At 44.6% G+C, this 21450-nt stretch overlaps 1 protein-coding gene across 1 annotated transcript in view; it reads left to right on the forward strand.

Annotated features, from left to right (window-relative positions):
* Positions 1 to 21450, forward strand: part of LOC147707968 (amine sulfotransferase-like) — a 426437-nt gene that overhangs the window by 371147 nt on the left and 33840 nt on the right. Inside the window, exon 7 of the mRNA XM_086926774.1 lies at positions 6105 to 6285. Within this exon, the coding sequence (XP_086782900.1) occupies positions 6105 to 6285 (181 nt within the window). The remainder of the gene's footprint in view (positions 1 to 6104; positions 6286 to 21450) is intronic.

A 21450-nucleotide genomic window follows, 5' to 3' on the forward strand; every position in this document is an offset into this window, starting at 1 on the left:
GCCGGTCGGAAATTGAAATTAACAATGAGTGTCGGAAAGCCTCCGACCCTCAATGTCAGTGCCTTTAAACTGGGCGTAACCTTTATTCCTTGATAGAGGTTAACATTGCATATAAGTTGACAGAGACAATGTACATAAGTACAGCTTAGTTTCGGAGATATTTACGCTCTCAGCGAGTTAAACATGCAACAAAAATAGTTGCCTTTAATGTTGTTTGTTCGATCCACATGACACCGCTCCTTCACTACACTTGTGCAAGCCAAAGCATGGTGTCACGTGACATGAAGTATAAACAAAGGGCAAAGCGCATGCAGTGGCATAGGGAGTACAACGCGTCAGTTGAACTGCACACACTGTCTGTGTGTATGTACTACACTTGAGTGCCGCATGCAACTCACGGCAGGCCACATCAAGGGTAAGAAGTAATGAGACTCACAATAACAAAAAACAAAAAAAGTATCAAACAACAATGATGCGATTTTTTGTGGACCACTTAGGTCTCTGTGATTATGATACACGAAACACCCCACGGTGGACCTCAACGTGCCGAGCAGTGTGCACAGAAACAGAGGCCCAAAACTCCAGGGAAAGATAGTCAGGCAACTACTTATTTCAAGGCCACAGTGTCTGTTGTCACACTCAATAAAGTGCAGAGGTTCTTCCCGCCCAACAGAAGTACTGCTAACTCACGAGCCAGCTTCTCAATGGATGTGTCCCCTGCAGCCAACTATTGTGCAACATCCTATCCAATCAGTACAGAATGAAAGTTGTGATAGGGTTCTCAGCAGGGTCACAGTCATTTATACTACCCTAATATTATTCAACTACACGCAACACCATGCTCAATCGTGCCGTCTGTGCTGTCGTCTGTCACTGCACACTGGAAGACATGGATACCACAACAAGCAAATACTAATTACAGACGTTCAATTTTGCACCAAGCGAGGCAAAGCCCATATGAGACTATTGATATTTTCTATGTGTGCCTGCAAGGCCTGGCCAGCATGCGCAAAGTCAAACTCATAACGTGGTGGAGAAGCTACATGCCTAGATCATAAAAGTGTGTACCACTTCAGACCTCCACAGAGAAATCTTGAAGACAGCCAAAATGCCCTTGGCCACAATGCCCACTCTAGCGCGTGCTCGAGAACAAGCAGATGAGAAGGCAGTCCACATTGAAGAATCTTTAGGAACAAAACTGCTCAAATCAGAGCCAAGAGTCACCACCGAAGAGGCAAATGCCATCTTGAAAGGCAATACCTGTTTCTATTATGCTAGCCCAAGCCATTTGGTGAAAGTCTGCAAGTTGACTAACTCATCAAAGGCAAAGATAGATCGAAAGACAAGGACAGACAAGCCCACAGTGTGAAACATTGAGCCCAAACATGGAAAGGTAGTTCAACCAGAAGAACCACTCAATAGCAGCACTTGGGGGACGCACAAGAACACCAACCAGCCTACAGCCACAGTGCCACCTAGCAATTCAAGAACAACTGATGAACTGCCTCATTGACAAAGGTACTACTGTGTGTGTAATGCCAAGGTATGACCACCAACAGTTGCTTCCACCACCACAGCTGAAACCAATGGCAACAAAGATCTATGATTAAGGCAGCATTACCCCGAGGTGGCGCAGTGCACACATTCATCACAAAGTTTGTGCATCAACACAAATCCATATCCACAAGGGTCTTTACAATCAGTTTGTGAGAAACCACACAAATCATTTGCAGCACAGCAAAGGTGATCAAGTAGATTAAACTTGCATTCCACGTACAGGAACAGTGCATTTCAAAAAATGCTGCTTGCATTCAAACAAGTATTCCAAAGGATAGGGTGCTTTAGAAAGAAATTTGCAAAACTACACATCGACCATACCACACAGCTCTGCATCACAGAAGTATTCAATTCCATATAAGGGCCGAAGTAGAATGCGAGCTGGAAGATCTAGAGGTCTTCCATCATGGTGGCAAGGAAATCAAGGCAACCAGAAGCTGTCCCCATATGATGAGATATGTGTATGCCTTTTGCCTACCAAAGCAATTAGAAGAGAATGCCATGTGATTTACAATGTCAACTACATCATCACAGAAATCATCAGAGACAAGTGGCTCTCAAAAATCAATCTCAAATCTGCATACCACTAAACTTGGCTCAGTAAAGAATCACGGTATTTAACAACGTTCTCACCGCAAATTAGTCTCAGGCGCAGGCAAACTTTCGCCCTTTCAAGTGCAACTGAAATCTATAAAAGTTGCATTGAAGAGAGGCTATCAGGACTGTTTGAAGTAATAGATGTCAGCAGTGACATCCAAGTGTTTGCCAAGTGCATCAAACAACACTACACTGCCTAATGGCACTACTCGAAAGAATGGCATTTAATGGGCTTACTCTATACTGAAAAAAAATGTGTGTTCATCAAGATGAACATTGAGGGGCATATTATCAACAAATAGCGATATTTATCGGTAAGTAGGGTTAGCGGCAATTTTTTATCTCCGTGCATCACGGGATTTTATCATTGCGATAACGTGCTATTAGCAACGTTTATCTCAAAAGCGATAAAATTCCCGGCGATAGCGGCACAATCCGTGAATATTGTTGAGAATACAGCGATATTCACGCATTATCACTAACAGGGTCTTAGCCATTATATCCACCTCCCATTGGATATAATGGCTAAGAACTGGTCTGAGCAGGTGTTAGTTTTTGGAGATATTCGCGCTTAGCGTGAATATTTCCATCGCTACGCCTGTTGCTAATAGGTGATAGCGATGTTAGCGACTGCTTTCAGTCGCTAACAGGTTGGGTACGCCCACTTTGCATGTTAGTAGCGATAAATATCGATGACATGCAAAGCGGGCCCCAAACCGCTCGCTATCGCCTACAAGCTGTCGCTAATTGCTGTTAGTGACAGCTTGCTAATGGGGCGATAGTATTATCACCGCTTAGCAGCCAAAAACGGCAAGAATTGCCTATCGCCCCCTAGATAATATGCCCCTGAATTCTTCCAGTACTAGTTGTCATATAGAGGAGTATCACCCCATCCAAAGAAAGTACAGACATACAAAAGGCAAGTTCCCCAACAAACATGTCAGAAGTGAAGAATTTCATAGCCATGTTTACATATTGTGGACGATTTATATGTAAGTTCGCCATGTTAACCAAGAGAAACTTCTCAAACCAGACTAACCAGGTGAATGGGGGCCCAAGGAGCAACAGGTTTTTGAAAACACAAAATCTGCTCTGTCAGCTGAAACAACTATAAGGTACTATGACCCTGCCAACAAACAGAGTTAGTATTTGATACAAGCCCCACAGGACTCAGGGCAGTCGTGATGCAATGAGAGTCAAATGACATGTGGGCTCTGGTTACATACACTCGTCAGAATGCTCACAAACACCGAACAGAGATGCCGTATGGAGAGAAGATAGAGCAGTATTATGGGGTGGTACCACTTCCATTTGTAGCTCTAGTGTATGTGCTCTGACCTTAAACCTTGAGTGCCATCATTCCAATGATCCAAGAATAAACCAGACGCTTACTTATCTGTTGAGGGATGCTTCAGACACCACTGCAGGACCACCCCGAGGCAAGAGAGTGACACAGCTACCTCGTCACCCAGCTCCACTAAACACTCAAGCGTACGAGCACCATAGGCCACATATAAAGACTTTACCATGTATTGAAGTGCACACATGTTTGGATACATCTCTCTCTCTTTCTCTTCCTCTCTTTCTATCTCTTACTTTCAGGCTACTACATTTGTGGTTCTGCCTGTTCTTCTCAAAGCTGTTTGTTTAACAGTGTTTGTCTGTATCTGAAGGTTATGAGGAATGTAGGGGCATATTATCAAGGGGGTTTATCTCCGCTTTTTTGGCTTTAAAAGCCAAGAAAGCGGAGATAAAATTATCTCCCTATTACCAAGCTGTCGCTAACACCAGTTAGTGACAGCTAATAGGAGATAGCGACCATCTTGGGCCCCGCTTTGCATGTCAGTGATATTTATCACTAATGACATGCAAAGTGGACGTGCCAAGATGTTAGCGACTGGAAACAGTCCCTAACATCGCTATCTCCTATTACCAACTTTTGGAGATATTCGCGCTAAGCGCGAATATCTCCAAAAGCTAACACCTGCCCTGAGCAGTTCTTAGCCATGTTATCCAATGGGAGGTGGATAACATGGCTAAGAGCATTTACTCGATAATGCATGAATATCGCTGACTTTTCAGCGATATTCATGCATTGCGGCCGTTTTTTATCGCATTTGCGATAAACCTTGCTAATAGCAAGGTTTATCTGCGATAAAAATCGCCGATGTGCGGCGATAATTTTTGTCTCTAAACAAGTTAGAGACAAAAATTATCGCTAGTTGTTGGTAATATGCCCCGTAGTGTTATTGGTTTGATGCACATGACCCACAATCCTAAGCTACATTTGGGCACATCCAAGCATAGCATCACATGAAGTATGAACAAATAGCAATGCATGAGCACCAGAAAAGGGAGCGCAACACTGGAGCTGAACTACACACAGTTCCAGTGTGTCTGCACCACACTTGGGTACCACATACAACTTACAAAAACTACATTTGGTGCCTGTCCTGTGCACCTCGGAATAAAATAATTAGTTTTTAAATGCCTTTGTACCTAAACAGATCTGAAAAAGCCTGAGCCCTTATGAGATTAAATATTGTGAGTACAATCAAAATCTATTGAACTTTTGTCAGTGTGTTTATGAAAAATAAACAAAGAGCATTGATGTATGTGGGTTAAAGTAATATTAAATAAGAAAGAACATGTGTTTATTCACATATTAAAACTTTTTAACTGCATATGGACGTAGTTAATGATGAGTCAAAATTTGTAATGTATGAACAATATGAATATGTGACAAACCATTAATTTAATGACGATAAGTTAAAATAGTGATGTGTTATAATTGCGTAAACCTTCATTCAAATGAAAAAATCATGCTCTTCAACATGTCAGTTTAAATCAACAGTTTTGTCAATGAGATTTCCCTAGTAGTCCTTGTTGGAGGAGATATTGTTTTCTATTCCAACTTGTCATGATTGTCAGTGTCAGGGGTGGATTGGGGGCACTGAGTAGAAAGTAAACAAATGTCATAGTGTTGTGGGTATTTACAATGCTGTTCAACGTTTTTGACACATAATTTGATGATCTATACTGAAGGGTTGAGTCTGGCAACTGTGGGACAGCCACCAACATTTGCAGACGTCCTAAGTGTATTCATGTCACGGTGTGGTTATGGTGGTTGGGACAATTGCAAAAACAACAGGTAGTGGTAGGGACATCCACTAATTTATGGCAGATGTCCTCCATTTGCCAAAGTTTAAATAATCCTTGTGCACCTATGCCTTCCTGTTTTTCCACAAAAACAGGAAGGCCTAAGTGCACAATCTGGATGTGAGTATTAAGTAAAAATTGATGGTTTCAAACTAAGGTTCTAGGGATTCTTCTAAACCACAAAAAGAAAGAAGTGTATTTTAAAAGGAAGATACATCGTATGAGCTGTTTTCCATCTTTCCAAGGCAAATATGAGAATTGACCACATAGATTACTGTTGTTTTTTTAATCAGTTTTCTTATTTAAAAATATAAAAAATATTTGCCCGGCATGTAATTATAAGTGTGAAGATGTTTGCCATGTAATGTTTTTATGCCCTGCGTATAAAGTTATAAGGAAATGCTGGCTGATTCCGTTATGCAGGAATCAAGGGTTTGGATATTGTAGTCAGGCATGTAAGGTTTTAACGTATGACACTCATCTCCCCATCCTTTTTGCTGTATCCTGCTTTCTATTTGGCATGTGGCGTAGAAGGAAATGTTTTGGATAAATTCTTGTGTTCAAATATTTCCAATTATGAATTTTAACTTTTTGAGTCTTGATAACTGTTTAGTTTAATCCATTTTTAATACGGACCTGTCATTTATTTTTTGTTTTATTGATTGTGCGTTTGTGTATGTATTTTACTTGCACTTTTATGGTCTATGACCGAAATAAAGTTATCTAATGAATGAATGAAATACAAAATATGTGCTATGTTGAAAGTATAAAATGCCATTATCATCTTTCAGGATCTCAGAACAGTTGTGCTAAAGATATGTCAGTTTGGGGGGCAGCGCCTGAATGATAAAGAAGTGGATAGCGTTGTGGAACAGGCCACTTTCAAGAACATGAAATCTGATCCAAGAGCCAACTATTTATCAATGCCTAAGGAAATCCTAGACAGCAAGCAAGGGGGAGTTCTTCGCAAAGGTAAGAAATGCTAAGTGGATCAATAGGATGAAATCACTGTCACAAGCACAATATTTGTTGAAATGGATTGCCTCAGATCCGCCAGGCTTATCCCCCCCCCAGTTCACCCCTCTTCATCTTGCCAGTACTCCAGTGTATTGAGAGTGCCACCAGGATTGGTTGGTATTTTCAGTTCACAAGCTTTCTGAACCAACCCCCAATAGGTGTTCGAATTTCTCCAGATTATTTCCCATTTTCTAGGGCAAGTCTTGTCTTCATAGATCACTTTTCAGCTAGCATGCACCAGTCCATGTCCCACTCCCAGGTTTTCAGATGCAAAAAAATTCCAGCTCCTCAGGATTTTGCAATGTTCCTTTTTCCTACCACGAGGCCCATAGTGATCCACATTTTCTGGAACCTGGGTACCTCTGACTTCCCCCATAAATTAAGCACACATCACTGCCAAACTTGTCAGTCCCTTTCATCCCACCCATTGCATGCAATCCACGAGTTTCTCCCAAAAGATCTGGTTTACCGGGCAGTCTCATAACATATGGAAGAAAAAGCCAATCTGTCTGCAACCCCATGAACATAAATTGGAGGCATCCCTTCCCATTTTTAGCAGGACCGTTTGGGAGTAGTAGAAGCTGTGCAAAGTACGCAGCAGTGTCAATCGAAACCCACATTTTTGGGTGACCTTCCTCGGGGAGCCAAGTGCCTTCTTGTGCTCAAGGTCTCCTATATCCATCTCCAATCATTCTTTCAGTTGTTGTAGGTCATAAGGGATATGGTTTAGTATTTTTTGTATGTCAGGTATGGGTCTTTTGTGGGCATAGGGTTGGTCAAACATCTGTCCTCCAAGGGGGAGGATTCCTCCAACTTCGCACCCTACTTGTACTTCAGCCAGAAGTGGGAGAAAGTGGAATTCCACCGTGGGATTGAGGAGACAATATGTTACATGGGCTGTATGAGGATCGGTTGCTTTACCAGAAATAAGCAAGGTAAATGATCTAATGTGCTACAATTAGTGACTTTTTTGTGTGCAGAATTTGCAAGTGGTGGGAATTGAGACAATCCTATAGGCTTAAGATATGTTGTAGTTATCAACAGGAAAAAGAGGGAAAAATTATAAAGCTAAGGAAGCTTAAACAACAAAAGAGCGTGCCTTTCTTGTGAGAAGAGCAGGCAGGAAGAATCTTACTTCGATTCTTCAGAAAACCTTCACACACCAACCTAGCTGGTGACATGCTTCATCATCGGGCCCAGCCAGGATAAGCAGAGTGCCTCCCCGGTGTGCTGCGATGCCAAAATTACTGCAGTGCTGTTTTGTTTGTAAAGAGGTGAAAGTGGTGGTTTAAAAGTGTCAAGATTGTTTCCAAAAAAGATGTATTAGTTGGCCAATCGGACACACTAAAAACAAAGTGTGGGATACTCAACTGAATGGATTGTTCTGTTATATCCTGTGGTGTAGGGTCGACATGTTTCTTCCTGAGTGGTGCTAGTTACCAGGCATTCTTGAGGACCACAAAGGAGAGGATACATCAGCGGTATGGGCGCGCTAAGGACCACCCTGACCAGAGTACGTGACTGTGAAAAAGGTGTAAAAATTGCAATCCTATATTACAGGGGTTTCTTTCTTGGGAGAAACCGAATTGCACCTGTGTCAAGAGAGGAAACATAAAGACACATACAGATAAAAAAGGGACACACAGTTAGTCGTCATATTGCACGTTTGTAATCAGGTGCTCATGCTTTCGCGCTCTTCTTAGTGCACTTACGAGGTGGCTCAAAGAGCCAAGGTGTACAATGGTGAATAGTATTGTGCACTTAAAATCACATTAATATAATAGGTACAATTAATGTAGCGCTATTACACCTGCACACCTACTAAGGCGTTTTGCGTATTAATGAAAGCAATGCTTTTCGACTAAAGCAGGATTAAGCCAAGGTAATTTCGATGGTTTCCTCCTTACTGTGCAACAGAACACACTACTACATCACACTACAGAAGAATTTTTATAAATATGGATATCTCACATGCGGTGTAAAGGTTTCTCACACCATGGGTCTTAGGAGGGGGGTGGTGGTGAGTTGGCACACCCTGGGAAGAGAAAGTGGAAGGGGGAAGGGGCCGGTTTGGGGTCCTACGATCCTGAACACTTCCTTCTAAAATGACCTGTACTCAGAAAAAGCCATCGTCGGGGGTCAGGTTTCCGAGGCTAGCTGCAGGTACCAATCGGGTGCCTGGCTCTGGAGGCGTGAGTGATCAAACCGCATCTACAGCAGATAAGTAACTTGTGTGCCACAGGGGTACTTTACTGACTCGCCTGTATCCCCTTCCACCTTCCTCTTTCTCTTCCCAGGGTGTGCCAACTTGCCACCACCCCCCTTGCGAGACCCATGGTGTGGGAAACCTTTACACTGCATGTGAGATGTCCATATTTATAAAACTTCTTCTGTAGTGTGATATAGTAGTGTGTTCTGTTGCACAGTAAGGAGGACACCATCAAAATTACCTTGGCTTAATCCTGCTTTAGTCGGAAAGCGTTGCTTTCATTAATACCGCAAAACGACCTAGTAGGCGTGCAGGTGCAAAAGCGCTACATTCAAGGTACCTATTATATTGAAGTTGGGAATGCCAATAATTGTGATTTTAAGTGCACGATACTACTCACCATAGTACACCTTGGCTCTTTGAGCTACGTCGTAAGTGCACCCAGAAGAGCACGAAAGCATGAGCACCTGATTAAAAAAGTGCAATATGATGACTAACTGTGTGTCCCTTTTTTGTGTGTTTGCGTCTTTACGTTTCCTCTCTTGACACAGGTGCAATTCGGTTCCACTCAAGAAAGAAACCCCTGTAATAGAGGGTTGCAATTTTACACCTTTTTCACATTCACGTCCTCTGGTCAGGGTGGGCCTTAGAGTGCCCATACCGCCGAGGTATCCTCTCCTTTGTGGTCCTGGAGAATGCCTGGTAAGTAGCACCAGTCAGGCAGAAACATGTTGACCCTACACCAGGGGATATAACTTAACAATCTATTCAGTTGTGTATCCCACACTTTGTTTTTAGTGTGTCCGATTGACTAACTAATAAATATTTTTGGACACAATCTCAACACTTTTAAAACCACCACTTTCACCTCTTCACAAAAAAAACAGCTCAGCAACAATTCTGGTTTCACAGCACACCGGGGTGGCACTCAGTCTCTCCTGGTGGGACCAATGATGAAGCATGTCACCAACTAGGTTGGTGCGTGAGGGCTTTCTAAAGAATCTAGGTAAGAATCTTCCTGCCTGCTCTTCTCACAAGAAGGCACACTCTTTTGTTGTTGAAGCTGCCTTAAGTATATGTTGTGCAGTCTTGGCTTCTGAAATGATACCTACATCACAGGAGTATTTCAGTTATAACAAAAGCATGAGACAAGGGTTAAAAGGCAAGGGTTTACTTCCAAGAAGTATAGGGAAATTGCCTAGAATGAGGTTGGTTATATGTTAGACATTGTATTTAACCTTCTTTTGTGTTTCGTAGGATGCTAATCCCTGATTATTGATTTTTCAAAATATTCGAAAAATCGTGCTTTTGAAGCAAACGGGATCAGTAGCATAGGTCAAAAGCTATATACAAGTTCATCAACCTCGGATTTCTTTCAAATATGTTTTTTTGAAAATCCATGTCTATGTCAATATAAAGCACAAGAACTTCATCAAAATGGATCAAATGTAGAAAGGGGGGTTTAAAAATTACTCTTTGTGATGCAGTGGGTATGGCTTTCACTTTACCCCAGTCATGTTTTGTCTGTCCATATTATTTAAAGGTTCTCTCAGCTCATTTAGAGCTTGAGAGAATACTGGGTTTCCATTGGCGTTGTGTCTCCTGGCTCTTCCGTTTTGAAACCATTAGCCAGGATCTCATCTATCAAAGTGTCATTAGCTGAAAACATTTGAAATGAAATGATATCCTATTTACAGTGGACCTTCAAATGCAGATTTTTCCTCTCTGTGGCTGCCATGCAAGGCATGGCAGTCCAAGGCAGCCTAATGTATTATTGTCACTGATGCAACCTGCACAGCAAGTATATTTGCGTTTTCCAGAAATAAACCCCCATTTCAAGAATATGTGTCCCAGAGCGGACATTTCCAACAAAATTGTTCTCACTAACCCTTGGCGTAGTTTGCATAATAGCCCTACCCGTAGCTTTGTGAAGTGCACTTCGCACTACGCGAGCTACGCGAACTGCGTTTTGCGGTAGGTAAAATGCTGTTCACACTGATTGCACAGTGCCGGATGCTTGTCCGCACTGTGCAATCATTGCAAACGGCTTCTTGCACGGTGCAAGCGGTCCTTTTCTGCCGCTCGAGTAGATATATACTCGAGCAGCTGCTTTCTCAACGTGGATTGGTAGTTCCTCATCGCGAGCGGTCACAAGCATACGCGACTACTCGCAATGAGAAACCTGACCTCCCTGCGTTGAGAATCCCGCGGTATGTTTATTTTCCACACTCGTGATCGGCAACTTGATGTTGCTGATCATGGATGAGGAAAAAGTCTTGCCGGGATGTTGATTTTGCTCACTCGCGGTCGCCAACTTGACAGCATGCAAGCAAAAAATACCAGCTACGCGCTTTTGCACTGTGCTACGTGCAATTAGTGTAGTTTGTAGTAGCGCAAATTACGCATACCCCGTGAGCATGGCGTAGTACTACGCCCAGGCCTAGTTCTCACAATGTTAGTGGCAGCCCTTTCTGTGAAAGTGCCCAAGCTAAGTGTTCGGTACTCTGAAGATGTCAGAGCAAGGGCTCCAAAAGATCAGATGCTTTCTCGTAAAAGTCCTGCTAAAGAGACGATGCAGAGGGAAAATGTATTGTTTATTTAATTTTCCTTCTGCATTGTCCCTCAAAATCCCCCCCGACCCAGTCCCACCGCCCACTGCTGTTACCTGCACAGACTAAGCTGCGTGCAAATTTCCCCCTTCAAAAACCTGTCTTTGCATCTATTGAAACAGTCTTAGCAAATTTCATGTTCCTAGGTAGAAAAATGTCATATGACCAAGCCTCCAGAGTTTTATGATGAAGTTCAGTGTTGGACTTGGCCCTTTTTGCAGGGTCATCCCAGACCTTTTTGCCTTCCTCCGGGTATTTTCTTCTGACCTGGTGTTGGTGGTTTTAGGACTCTGGGCACTTTATAACTGCTGTCCAGTATTAAAGTGCATGTGCCCTCTATGGTAAACTTGGTAAGACTAGTCTACACCTGTTTGGCATACTTAATTTACCTAGCACTCCCCTCCCTTGTAAAATGGTATCTCATATAACTGTGGCAAGTAAATTAAATGCTACAGGTGAGCTTGCAGGGCTGCTTGCGCCACCCACCAAAGTAGCCTTTCAAACCTGCCTCAGGCCTCTGCCATTGCATGGCACGCGCGCGCAGTTTTACTGCCCCTGTGACGTGGCACATAAAGTGGTTGCCCGTCTGTGACTCCCCTTTTACTACATATCAGTCACCCCTAAGGTAGTCCATAGCTAGCCCTATCAGCAGGGTGCACTCTAGGTAAAAGGTAGGACATGTGCCTTAACTGTGTGGCATGTCCTGGTAGTGACAAGCAGCCTATTTGGTTTCTCACTACTGTGAGACTGCCATCTCATAGGAATACATTGGGGATTCCCTGACATGTGTTTTAGTGATAATTCCTGACATAAGAGAAGTAGCGTGATCAAGTTCGGTACGTTTGGAATAGTGGTGGTAAATGCTGCGTATTGGTGTTCACACATTTATTATCACTATTTTAGAAATGCCACTCTTAGAAGTGGACATTTCTGGGTGCTATGTGCCTTTGTACCTGCCTGTTATGTATTGCATGTCTGGCTCTGGATGACAGGGGCTGGGTAGGTGCAGTGGCTCAAGAGGGGCTGGGTGAGTCAGCGCTAGACTGAATAGGCCACTCTGCATTTGGTGTAGTGGGCAGAGTAGCCCCTGACCCTGAATAGGACTGTGCCTGCATTGCACAATGCTGGCTCTGCCTCCCTGTGGTGCGTCGGGGGCCAGAGCCTACACTGACAATGGAAAGTGTTGTGCAATTGTTAAGTGCCCCCCAGAACTGGTTTGGACAGGGTCCAAAGCCCTGTGCCAGGGCAGAACAAAGACTTCATGCAATAAAAATATTGGGGCAGTGACCCCATTTAAACTGCTGTTGTGCTTACTGGGAACTACTGGGCCATGGTAGGAACCGCCATCTGGAGCTCCCAATTCGTGGGAGGGAAGCTGCTGCCCTGCTGAAGAGCACTAGTGTGCTGGCCTGCCTGGGCTGATTAAACTGGAAGGAGACTCTGCCTCCAGCGTGTGGTGAAGCGCTTTGGATGCTGGTGGGACGCTCCACTTGTGAAGAACCCTGGGACTGAGTGCAGACGGAGTGCTTGGTTTTTATATTTAATCCAACCACATTTCGTACATGCTGGAAAATGTAAAATGTGTGGAGCGCGCTTATTTTACCCTCTCCCTGACCCTTGGGGGTAGGCTCCAGCTGTGCAGAGAATAGATGCTGCTGTGCCGTGAAGAGTGCCAGAGGAAGGAAGCAGGTGGAAACCAGGCTGAGCCTGGTTGTGGGTGGGGAATTGCAGTGCACCGCGAGCCAACAGGAGCTGACCAGAAGAGGCCGCCGGAAGTCAGGCAAAGTCTGTGCCTGGTTGTGGGTGGGCTCCCTTGTTTCCAGAGAGAGCCCCTTGTGCTGCCTGAGCCTGTTTGTGGGCAGGCTCCAGGTGCAGCCAGAGTAAGAACTGTAGCCTTGCATGCTCCCCTCTGCATCTTCCTGTCTTTCACCCTGGGCAGGCCGCCTCTCGCCGAGGAGACTTGGAGAGGCCCAAGGAAGCCACGGTGAGGAGCCCTGCGTTCAAGTGGTGCATCGCAGGCTCCACCCTTCAACTTCCTGCCCCCACCTGGAAGAGGAGACCAGGTGAGTGCCTTGGATACGCGAGTCACACTGTCTGGGTGAGACCAGTTAAGGTCTTGAGGGTGCCCCTTTTAAGGGAGTGGACCGCCCTGTTGTTTTCTAGGCCTGAGGGGCCATTGGATGTCCTCACTGAGGTGCCTTCACAGCACCAACATAACTCCTGCATTTGTCTATATATTAGCAGCTGCATCGCATGGTCGCGGGCAGCTGTACGCTTACTGACATCTTGGGGGCATAAAAGGGGAAACCTCGACTGAGGCTGCCACTCCTCAGTGAGTAAGAGGAGTAGTATTGAGGGGGAGGGATGCTTCTACATTACTGCATTGCGCCTGGTGTAGGTGGGCGTGTAGCCTGGGAGCCAACATGAGTGATCCCTGGTTATGGGCTTAGGAGGCTTGCCATGTGCCCGGGAGTACTGGGAGTTGCCCCAGGGGCTGTGTTATACCCTCATGTGAGTACGCTTTGGATGCTACATTGCCAGTGACATTACTACAGAGATGTGCCCTGTGGCACATGTTTGCCGTGGTGCATTGTGCTGAAGATTAATATGTATAATGTGCTATGCTGATGATAAGGATGTATGCCGATTATGTTTATGTTAAGTGTACCCTTACCAGTAGTTACTAGTTGTCTTCACAAACTGTAAATTATGATGGTTCTGGCAGTGGCCTGATTGGCCCTGTAATGTACATAATCCCTGTAAAGACATACCAAGTGCCAGGTGGCACAGTGTGTATATGTGATTAAGTTCTAATGTGTTTTATGAGTAATACAAAGGCTACTTTTACATAACCTTGAGTGAAGTTTCTTTGGTGGTGTGACTAGTGTGTCGCAGCTGTGTGAGTGTGTTGCGCAAATGCTTTACACATTCCCTCTGGAATAAGCCTGACTGCTCTGCCAAGCTACCATGGTGGTGAGCAGGGGTTATCTTCAGTGTGTAACTTCCTTGCCCTGTCTAGAGTAGTGGTTTCCTCCTGGCTTAGGCACATGTCCTAGCCAACCAGAAATCTCATTTCTGACACTGAATAACTGAGGTTCTAGCGCTACAAATGTAACTTAGGTTAGGTTCTAGTGCTTAAATGTTCTCACATTTAAAGGGACCAGGCCACAGTTTTTTTAAATTTATAAAGAGTTTTATATAGTGCGAACATGATTCATGCAACAAAAAAAAGAGTTAGACAAGTGGGTCAGTAACAGCAGCAGTAATATGCAAGATACTTCTGTATACAAGAGGAACAATGTTGTGACACCACATAAACGATAAAAAATGAGCATATATGAGCAAAAAACTAATCGGGATGTTGAGAACAGTCATAGGATCAGTTGCAAAATACATTCTAGCAGTGCCACTCCGGGTGACGCAGTCCGTACGGGAGGAGAAAAACAAGCTTGTTAAAGAACCAACATCAAATGGAGGGATGGAGAGAGTAATTATCTGTAGAATTATTATTTTTAAAGATGCCATTGAGGGATTCAGTCTGATTTCCGGAAGAAAGGATTTTGAGATACTCAAGGCAATATCCGAGAAAGCTTGATTATAGGTTGTCCTTCTTTAGAATTTTTGAGGTTTTAGCAGCAGAGTGCTGAAACTCATCTGCTAACACCAGAGATTTCAAGTTTTTGAGCTAGGGGCAAAGGGGTGTTATGGTGAAGGGCCCTGTGTGTCATGCAAGCAATTTTAAGATGTAACCTAGCCTTAAAAGGCAGCCAGTTTAGGGATTTCAGATCTGGTGTGTTAAGGGTATTTCTTCTGGTTCCAGTGATAAGCCTTGCAACCAAATTCAGGGAGGCCCTGAGAGGTGCCAACTTGTAGCTGGGTAGCTCACAGAGCATTGTGCTACCATACTCTAACCTAGATATTTCTAGCACTTGAAAAGTAGACTTGAAATTATCCAGGGGGTAAAAGCGTTTTGTCATTCTTAGGATGCTCATTTGGAAGTTGGCTCCTTTGATGGCTGAGCTGATGTGCTCCTGCATACTCAAGGTCTTATCAAGTATTATCCCAAGAGACCTTGTTGAGTCAATGATGAGTGGTGTACAGTTTAGAGCTGTAAGGTGTTTCATGCATTCAAAAATAACAGGAGCCTGTTTAGGTGATGAGACAAGGAGTAATTCCATTTTGAAGGAGTTAAGCTTGAGTTGTTATGAAATCTGCCAGTATTGTATTTTGAGTAGGATTGAGTTGAGAGACCTGATGTCTTCCGGGGAGGAGATTTTCGGGAACAGTTGGGTGTCGTCCACATACATGTGATAGTGAATGTGAAAATTTCAGCATTTTGGTTTGATGCTCCATGAACAAGTTGAAGAGCATGGGTGAGAGTGCAGACCCCTGAGGGTCCCCAAGAGTGGAGGGCGCAGAGTTGGAGAGGGTTTGATTAACTTTAAATCTTTGTGTTCTTTTGTTGAGAAAGGAGGCAGACCAGTTGAACACTGAACCTCATAGACCTATCCTGCGTTCCAGTAAGTCCAGGAGATTATCATGTTTGACCGTATCAAAAGCTGATGAGAGGTCAAGGAGGATTAGAGGGCAGGCTTTGTTCTGATCCATTATTCTTAGATTGCCATCCACTATGTGGGAAAGGCCATTTCAGAGCTATGGCCCTGACGGAAACTAGATTGGAATTGATCAAGAAGCTGGAATTGATTAATGTGATTACATTGTTGGAAAAGAACAGATTTTTCAAGAAGGTTCGACAAAGTTGGAATGCTAGATATAGGTCAGAATTTATTTAGGTCATCTTGATCTGCGGAGGTTTTTTTAAGGATGGGAATGATCTGCCCTGATTTTAGACAATAAGGGATCATACCTTGTGTAGGGAGGCATTTACTATTTTGGTCCAGAGTGGGACTAGGGGCCACTTCATCCCATTGAATAAATGTCAGGGCAAAGGGTCACTGAAGTGGCTTGAGGGTTTCAAAGTAGAAAGCAAGTTAAGTACAGAGATGTCATCAAAGGATGTGAACTGTCTCCAGAAGGCGTTATTTTTAGATGTGAAACCAGGAACAGGCAGAGGCTGAGGAGGAGGACAGAATGCGGTGTTGGTAGGGAATGGGACAGTCAGTTGGTTCATTGCAGTCGGGAGATTAGTTTCAATCTTTATCGTCTTTTCGAAAAAGGAGGCAATAACTTCACAATTTGGCTGTGTGCTGGAATCTGTTGGCGGAAGAGCGAGAAGATAGTTGGATTGGAGTTGGATTAATTCAAAAAGTTGTTTGGGGTCTGTTTCTGGTATGTTCTAGTTGACTTCTGAAGAAGTTTTATTTTGCCCTCCTGATATGTTTGTTGCAGGTGCTTCTTATAGAACTCAGGAGCATAAGGTGTTCACTGGATGGGGATCCTCTCCAGGATCATTCAGCTAGTCTCAGATTGCATCTATCTGTATTTAAACTATTGTTGAATGAAGGTGTGGAGACTGGTGGACCTTATTTTTGGTTGTAAGGGGGCAATTACTCAATATAGAATTGTTGTAATGCTCTGTTAGGTCCTGTACCTCAGACATGCCAATAGGTGGAGGCAAGTTATTATTCTTAGGGATATCAACTCATTCTTTTTTGTGTTTCAGAAAGATCGTTTCCAGTGCTTGGGTTTCTTTACTTGTGATCTTTTCTTAGGCCAAGTTTCAATTATGCAGAAGGAGATATAATGATGATCAGACAAGTCACATGGGGCAATCAAACCCAGTTAAATAGCATTGGGTTTAGCTGTAAATAGGTCCAGGATCAAGCCCCCAAAATGTGTATGGGGCTATCACAGATTTGAATTTAAGCTAAGGTCAGCTAGCAACGTTTTGAAGATTGTTCGCTACCAGGTCTTTCACGTTGTTCCAGTGAAGGCTGAAGTCTAAGAAGAAGATTTGGGAATAACGTTGTCCCACATAGGAAGAGATGATTTGCTTTGTTTGTTTAATTGAAGGGGAGGTTCTCTCCTGATGCATGGTAAAGCATGTGAAGTTTGCATAATGGCCTAGGGTTGCTTGTGATGTAAATACAAAGGTATTTGCAAGAGGGGACTGCATCTGTGTGTGACTTTTTCACTATAAGGCTATTAAGGTACATGCAGGCGTTGCCTCTACCAGGTCTGTCAGATCTGTCGAGTCTGATGATGTTATGGGTCGGCGGGACTAATATATCAAGTACCGAACCAGAGGAATCCTTTAGCCAGAATTCTGTAAGTAGAAGGATGTCAAGATCCTGAGCCAGGACGAGGTCACTGGTGTCCCTGGTACGTTTCACTGCTAATCTACAATTGATGAGCATGCACTTTAAGTGGGGAAAGGTATCAGTGGAAGTGGGCTGGGTGATGGGAACTTGTTTCAGGTTAGAGGTGTTTAAAGCATTAGTGTGTGTCTGGGTCTTCTGAGTGGGTTCGGGGGAATGGCTTAAATATGTTCCTGGTAATATAGCTTGTCCATGAGAGAGGCATTGTAAGAATTGAGGAGGTAGTCACTATCCCTCACCGTTAAGGAATTCTTAGATCTAGAGTGTCTAGAGGTAGCTTTCGGGTAGGGTATGGTTCTCCAGCGGGGGGACGCATAGTTGGAGATAATCCCTTGACAGAAGGGGCAGATGACAGCTTAGTGTAGAAGTTAGTATCTGGTGCTAGATTGTGTCTGTTCTTTCCTGACAATTTGTCAGCCATCCATTGTTAGCCAGTTTTGAGGTGATAACTATAAGCATTTGTAAGTCAGTCTTGAGTTGTTGAATATCCTAGGAGATATTATCTAGGATGGATGTAGGTAAAGGGTGGTGATGAGACTCTGCGAAGTGTAATGATAGCTTCTAGTCAATGGGTTGTGCACCGCTCCTGGATAATTATGTGCTTTTTAGGCTGTGCTCTGGGGTATCACCTCCCTCCTGAGGTGTATTAGATAGCTCCACTGGTCGCACGCCTGTTACATCACAGGTGTGTCACCCTAGGCACAAGCATCAAGTGCTGGATACCAGCTATGATAAATGATATAGTTCATACAGTTGTTTAATTCATCTGAGGTCTTTAATTCTTATTACCATCAGGTAATTCACATTAAATTCAGATTAGATCATGTTAGGCGTAGACATAAATCATTCCAATGCATTTCGGTGCTGTGGGCACCTTCATCAAGGAACGCCTGAAAATTAAACAAATAACATACTATGTAATCAAAAGCTTCATCTCTGTCTCACTAAATCAAATTAATCAAACGTGTGCAACTTAAATGTTATACTATCCACTTCGGTATCTTTATATGAACTCCTTTTGTTAAAGATCACTGCTTTCTGTGTAACACTCACTAAAGATTTAACCTCCCCATTCTGACCGTTGGTTCGTGTATCATTACGCGCTTACTGCTGCCCGCTTGGGGGTTCTCAAGTTACAGTGAGCGTTCTACATGCCTTTTGTGAGTGTCTGTACCCAGTGCTCACCTCATACCTTTTTCAACTGATTAAATCCCAGTTACGCGAAGCCCCTCCGCTCCGTTTGGCTTTGACAAAGTTAGTTCGAACGCGATTCTTGCGCATGAGCACTCTTAGAACCGGCTGTCTCTAGTTGGCAAAGGTATGCACTTCTGACAAATAGGGACACACCTTTTCTAGTCAGGGCAAGGGGATCACACCCTTTGATAACCCCTGCTCACCCCCTTGGTAGCTTGGCAGAGCAGACAGGCTTATCTCAGAGGCTGTGTGTTAAGCATTTATGACCACATACAGTAATAAAGTGAATACACTACAAATGGACACGACACCGTAGTATTATAAAAATAAGTATTTTTATATAAGGCTTAGCACTAGACCAAATAACGACAAAAATATACCACAATCTTAATAAATACTCTTGGAAGGGAAAATAATAGTTCAAGCGGAGTTTCTTCTTAGCACAAAAAGTCTTTAGTATCAAAAGTAACTCTTCTTCGGTAAAACATAGTTCTTGGCAACAATGTAACCCACATGGGAGTCACACGACGTCGAGGCAAAGTTAATCCAAAGGGTTCGGCGTCGACCCCGAGGAGCGCTACGTCGAGCCCGGAGTCGCACAGACCCCCACAACACAGTACCTTGGAAAAGCGAAGCACACGATGATCAGCGGCGTCGAGATGTCCGGCGTCGCTTCTCCGGCGTCAATCCGGCCTCGGAGTCTGGGCGACCTGCAGCGGCGTCGACAGATGTCAGGCAGGAGCAGCGCTCACGAGGTGAAGCAGGATACGGCATCGTCGTCGATGTCGATGATGAAGTTGCAAGAGTGAGCAGCGCTCACTGCGTCGAGAGGGCACGAAGTCGATGCGATCAGCAGCGGGGCAGACACGAGGTCACTTGGAGCTGGAGCCGAACTCACCACTCACTGGCGTTGCTGCTGGCGTCGATCGGGCCCGGCGGCCGGCGGCGAGGAAGCGGGACACTGGAGCCGTTACTCACGATGTCGAGCTGGATTCGGCGACGTCCGTCGGCGTCGAGATTGCTGGTTTCTTTCAGAGGTGCTGCATTCTCAAGTTCCAGCAACAAGCACTTTTAGCAGATGAAGTCCTTTAGCCCTGTGACTTCAACAGGAGGCTGGCACTCTTCCAGCCCTTGGAGATTTTCTTTAGCAAAGCTTGAGAGTACACACTCAGTTCCTCTCTCCTGATTCATTGGCAAAAATAAAGAAGCACTGCAGGATTCCCCCCAGCAAACAGCACACTGGCAGAAGGGGTAGGCAAGTCCTTGGATCAGCAGGCTTCTTGTCCTTGATTCAGGTTTCCTTGTCAGAAGTGATCTGAAGTCTTGGTTCAGGGGTCCTTCTCTTATACCCCTTTTTGGCTTTGATCCCTTTGTCCATGCAGGGGAATTTCCCAACATCCTGGGTCTGTTGTGGGTGTAGCCAGGCAGAGGCACCTGGCCTATTCACTGAGCTGGGCTGGGTCCTCAGACGCCCAGCAGGAGGTGGAGCCAGCATTGTCACTGGCAGGAGCAGAGCTATCGGCCTCCTGGTAGGAGGTGGGGCCAGGATCGTCCATGGCAGGCCCAGAGCCATCAGTCGCCTGGCAGGAGGTGGAGCCAGCATTGTATCAGGCAGGGCAGGCTATCAGGAACAACTCTCCCCCTACTCTCAATGCAAATGTCCCACTCATCCCACACTGACTCACTCAGACCTCTGGAGCCACCCAGCTCCTGTCACACACACACCAAACCAGCAGAAACCAGAAATAGTTAGACAAGAAAATAGCCACTTTCTAAAAGTGCTATTTTCAAACCCAGAGTCCAAAAACCATCCACACACACGGATGCGTGATTAAACCCCGAGTTCAGGGTAACCAAACTCGACATTGCACCATGCTCCCCGAGCCAGCTAGGATTATAGCATTAATAATCCTGGCAGCCCATTCTAACTAATGGAGAGCAGGTTACCTTACAATAGTGAAAAACGAATATGGCTGTTATTCACTATTAGGACATGCCAACTTGGTCAGGCTTGTCCTACCTTATACTTACAATGCACCCTGCCCGTGGGCCTACCATAGGGGTGACTAATATGAAGTTAAGGGAAGGTTTAGGGACTGGCAAGGAGGTGTACTTGCGCAGTCAGCGTGACAGCACTAGACTGCACGTAGGTCTAGCAATGGCAGACCTTTAGACATACTTTTACTAGGCCGCTCTTGTGGGTGGCACAACATGTGCTGCAAGCCCACGAGCCGCATTTGTATTTACAAGCCCTGGCACTCCTGGTGCACTAGACTAGGGACTGACAGTAACCCAAATAAGCCAAACATGGAATTCAATCAATACAGCAATTTTACATAGGGAGCACTTGCACTGTGGCACTGATCAGCAGTGGCACAGTGCCCAAAGCGATATACCAGCAAAAACATCGTAAACAAAGGAGGCAAACAGAAACAAAATGGAGGAGAGACTCAAGCCAATGATGTCAGGTCTAACACGTGTCCCCTACAGCTGAAATGTGGGGAGAACTACCCTTGACCTAGGGAGTCCTCATCACTAAGGCGGAAAAATCTGGACAGACCATCAGCATTGGCGTGATCTGTACCAGGGCGGTGTTCCACCGTAAAGTCCATCCCCTGTAGGGAAATGGACCACCTCAACAGTTTTGGATTCTCACCCCTCATCTGCATCAACCATCTGAGGGGCCTGTGGTCTGTCTGAACCCGGAAGTGAGTCCCAAACAGGTAGGGTCTTAGCTTCTTCAGCGCCCAGACCACAGCAAATGCTTCTCGCTCTATCGCACTCCACCTCGTTTCCCTGGGAAGTAACCTCCTGCTGATGAAGGCTACAG

The sequence above is a fragment of the Lissotriton vulgaris genome, chromosome 6 (assembly GCF_964263255.1).
Source record: "Lissotriton vulgaris chromosome 6, aLisVul1.2, whole genome shotgun sequence".
Classification (NCBI taxonomy): Eukaryota; Metazoa; Chordata; class Amphibia; order Caudata; family Salamandridae; genus Lissotriton; species Lissotriton vulgaris.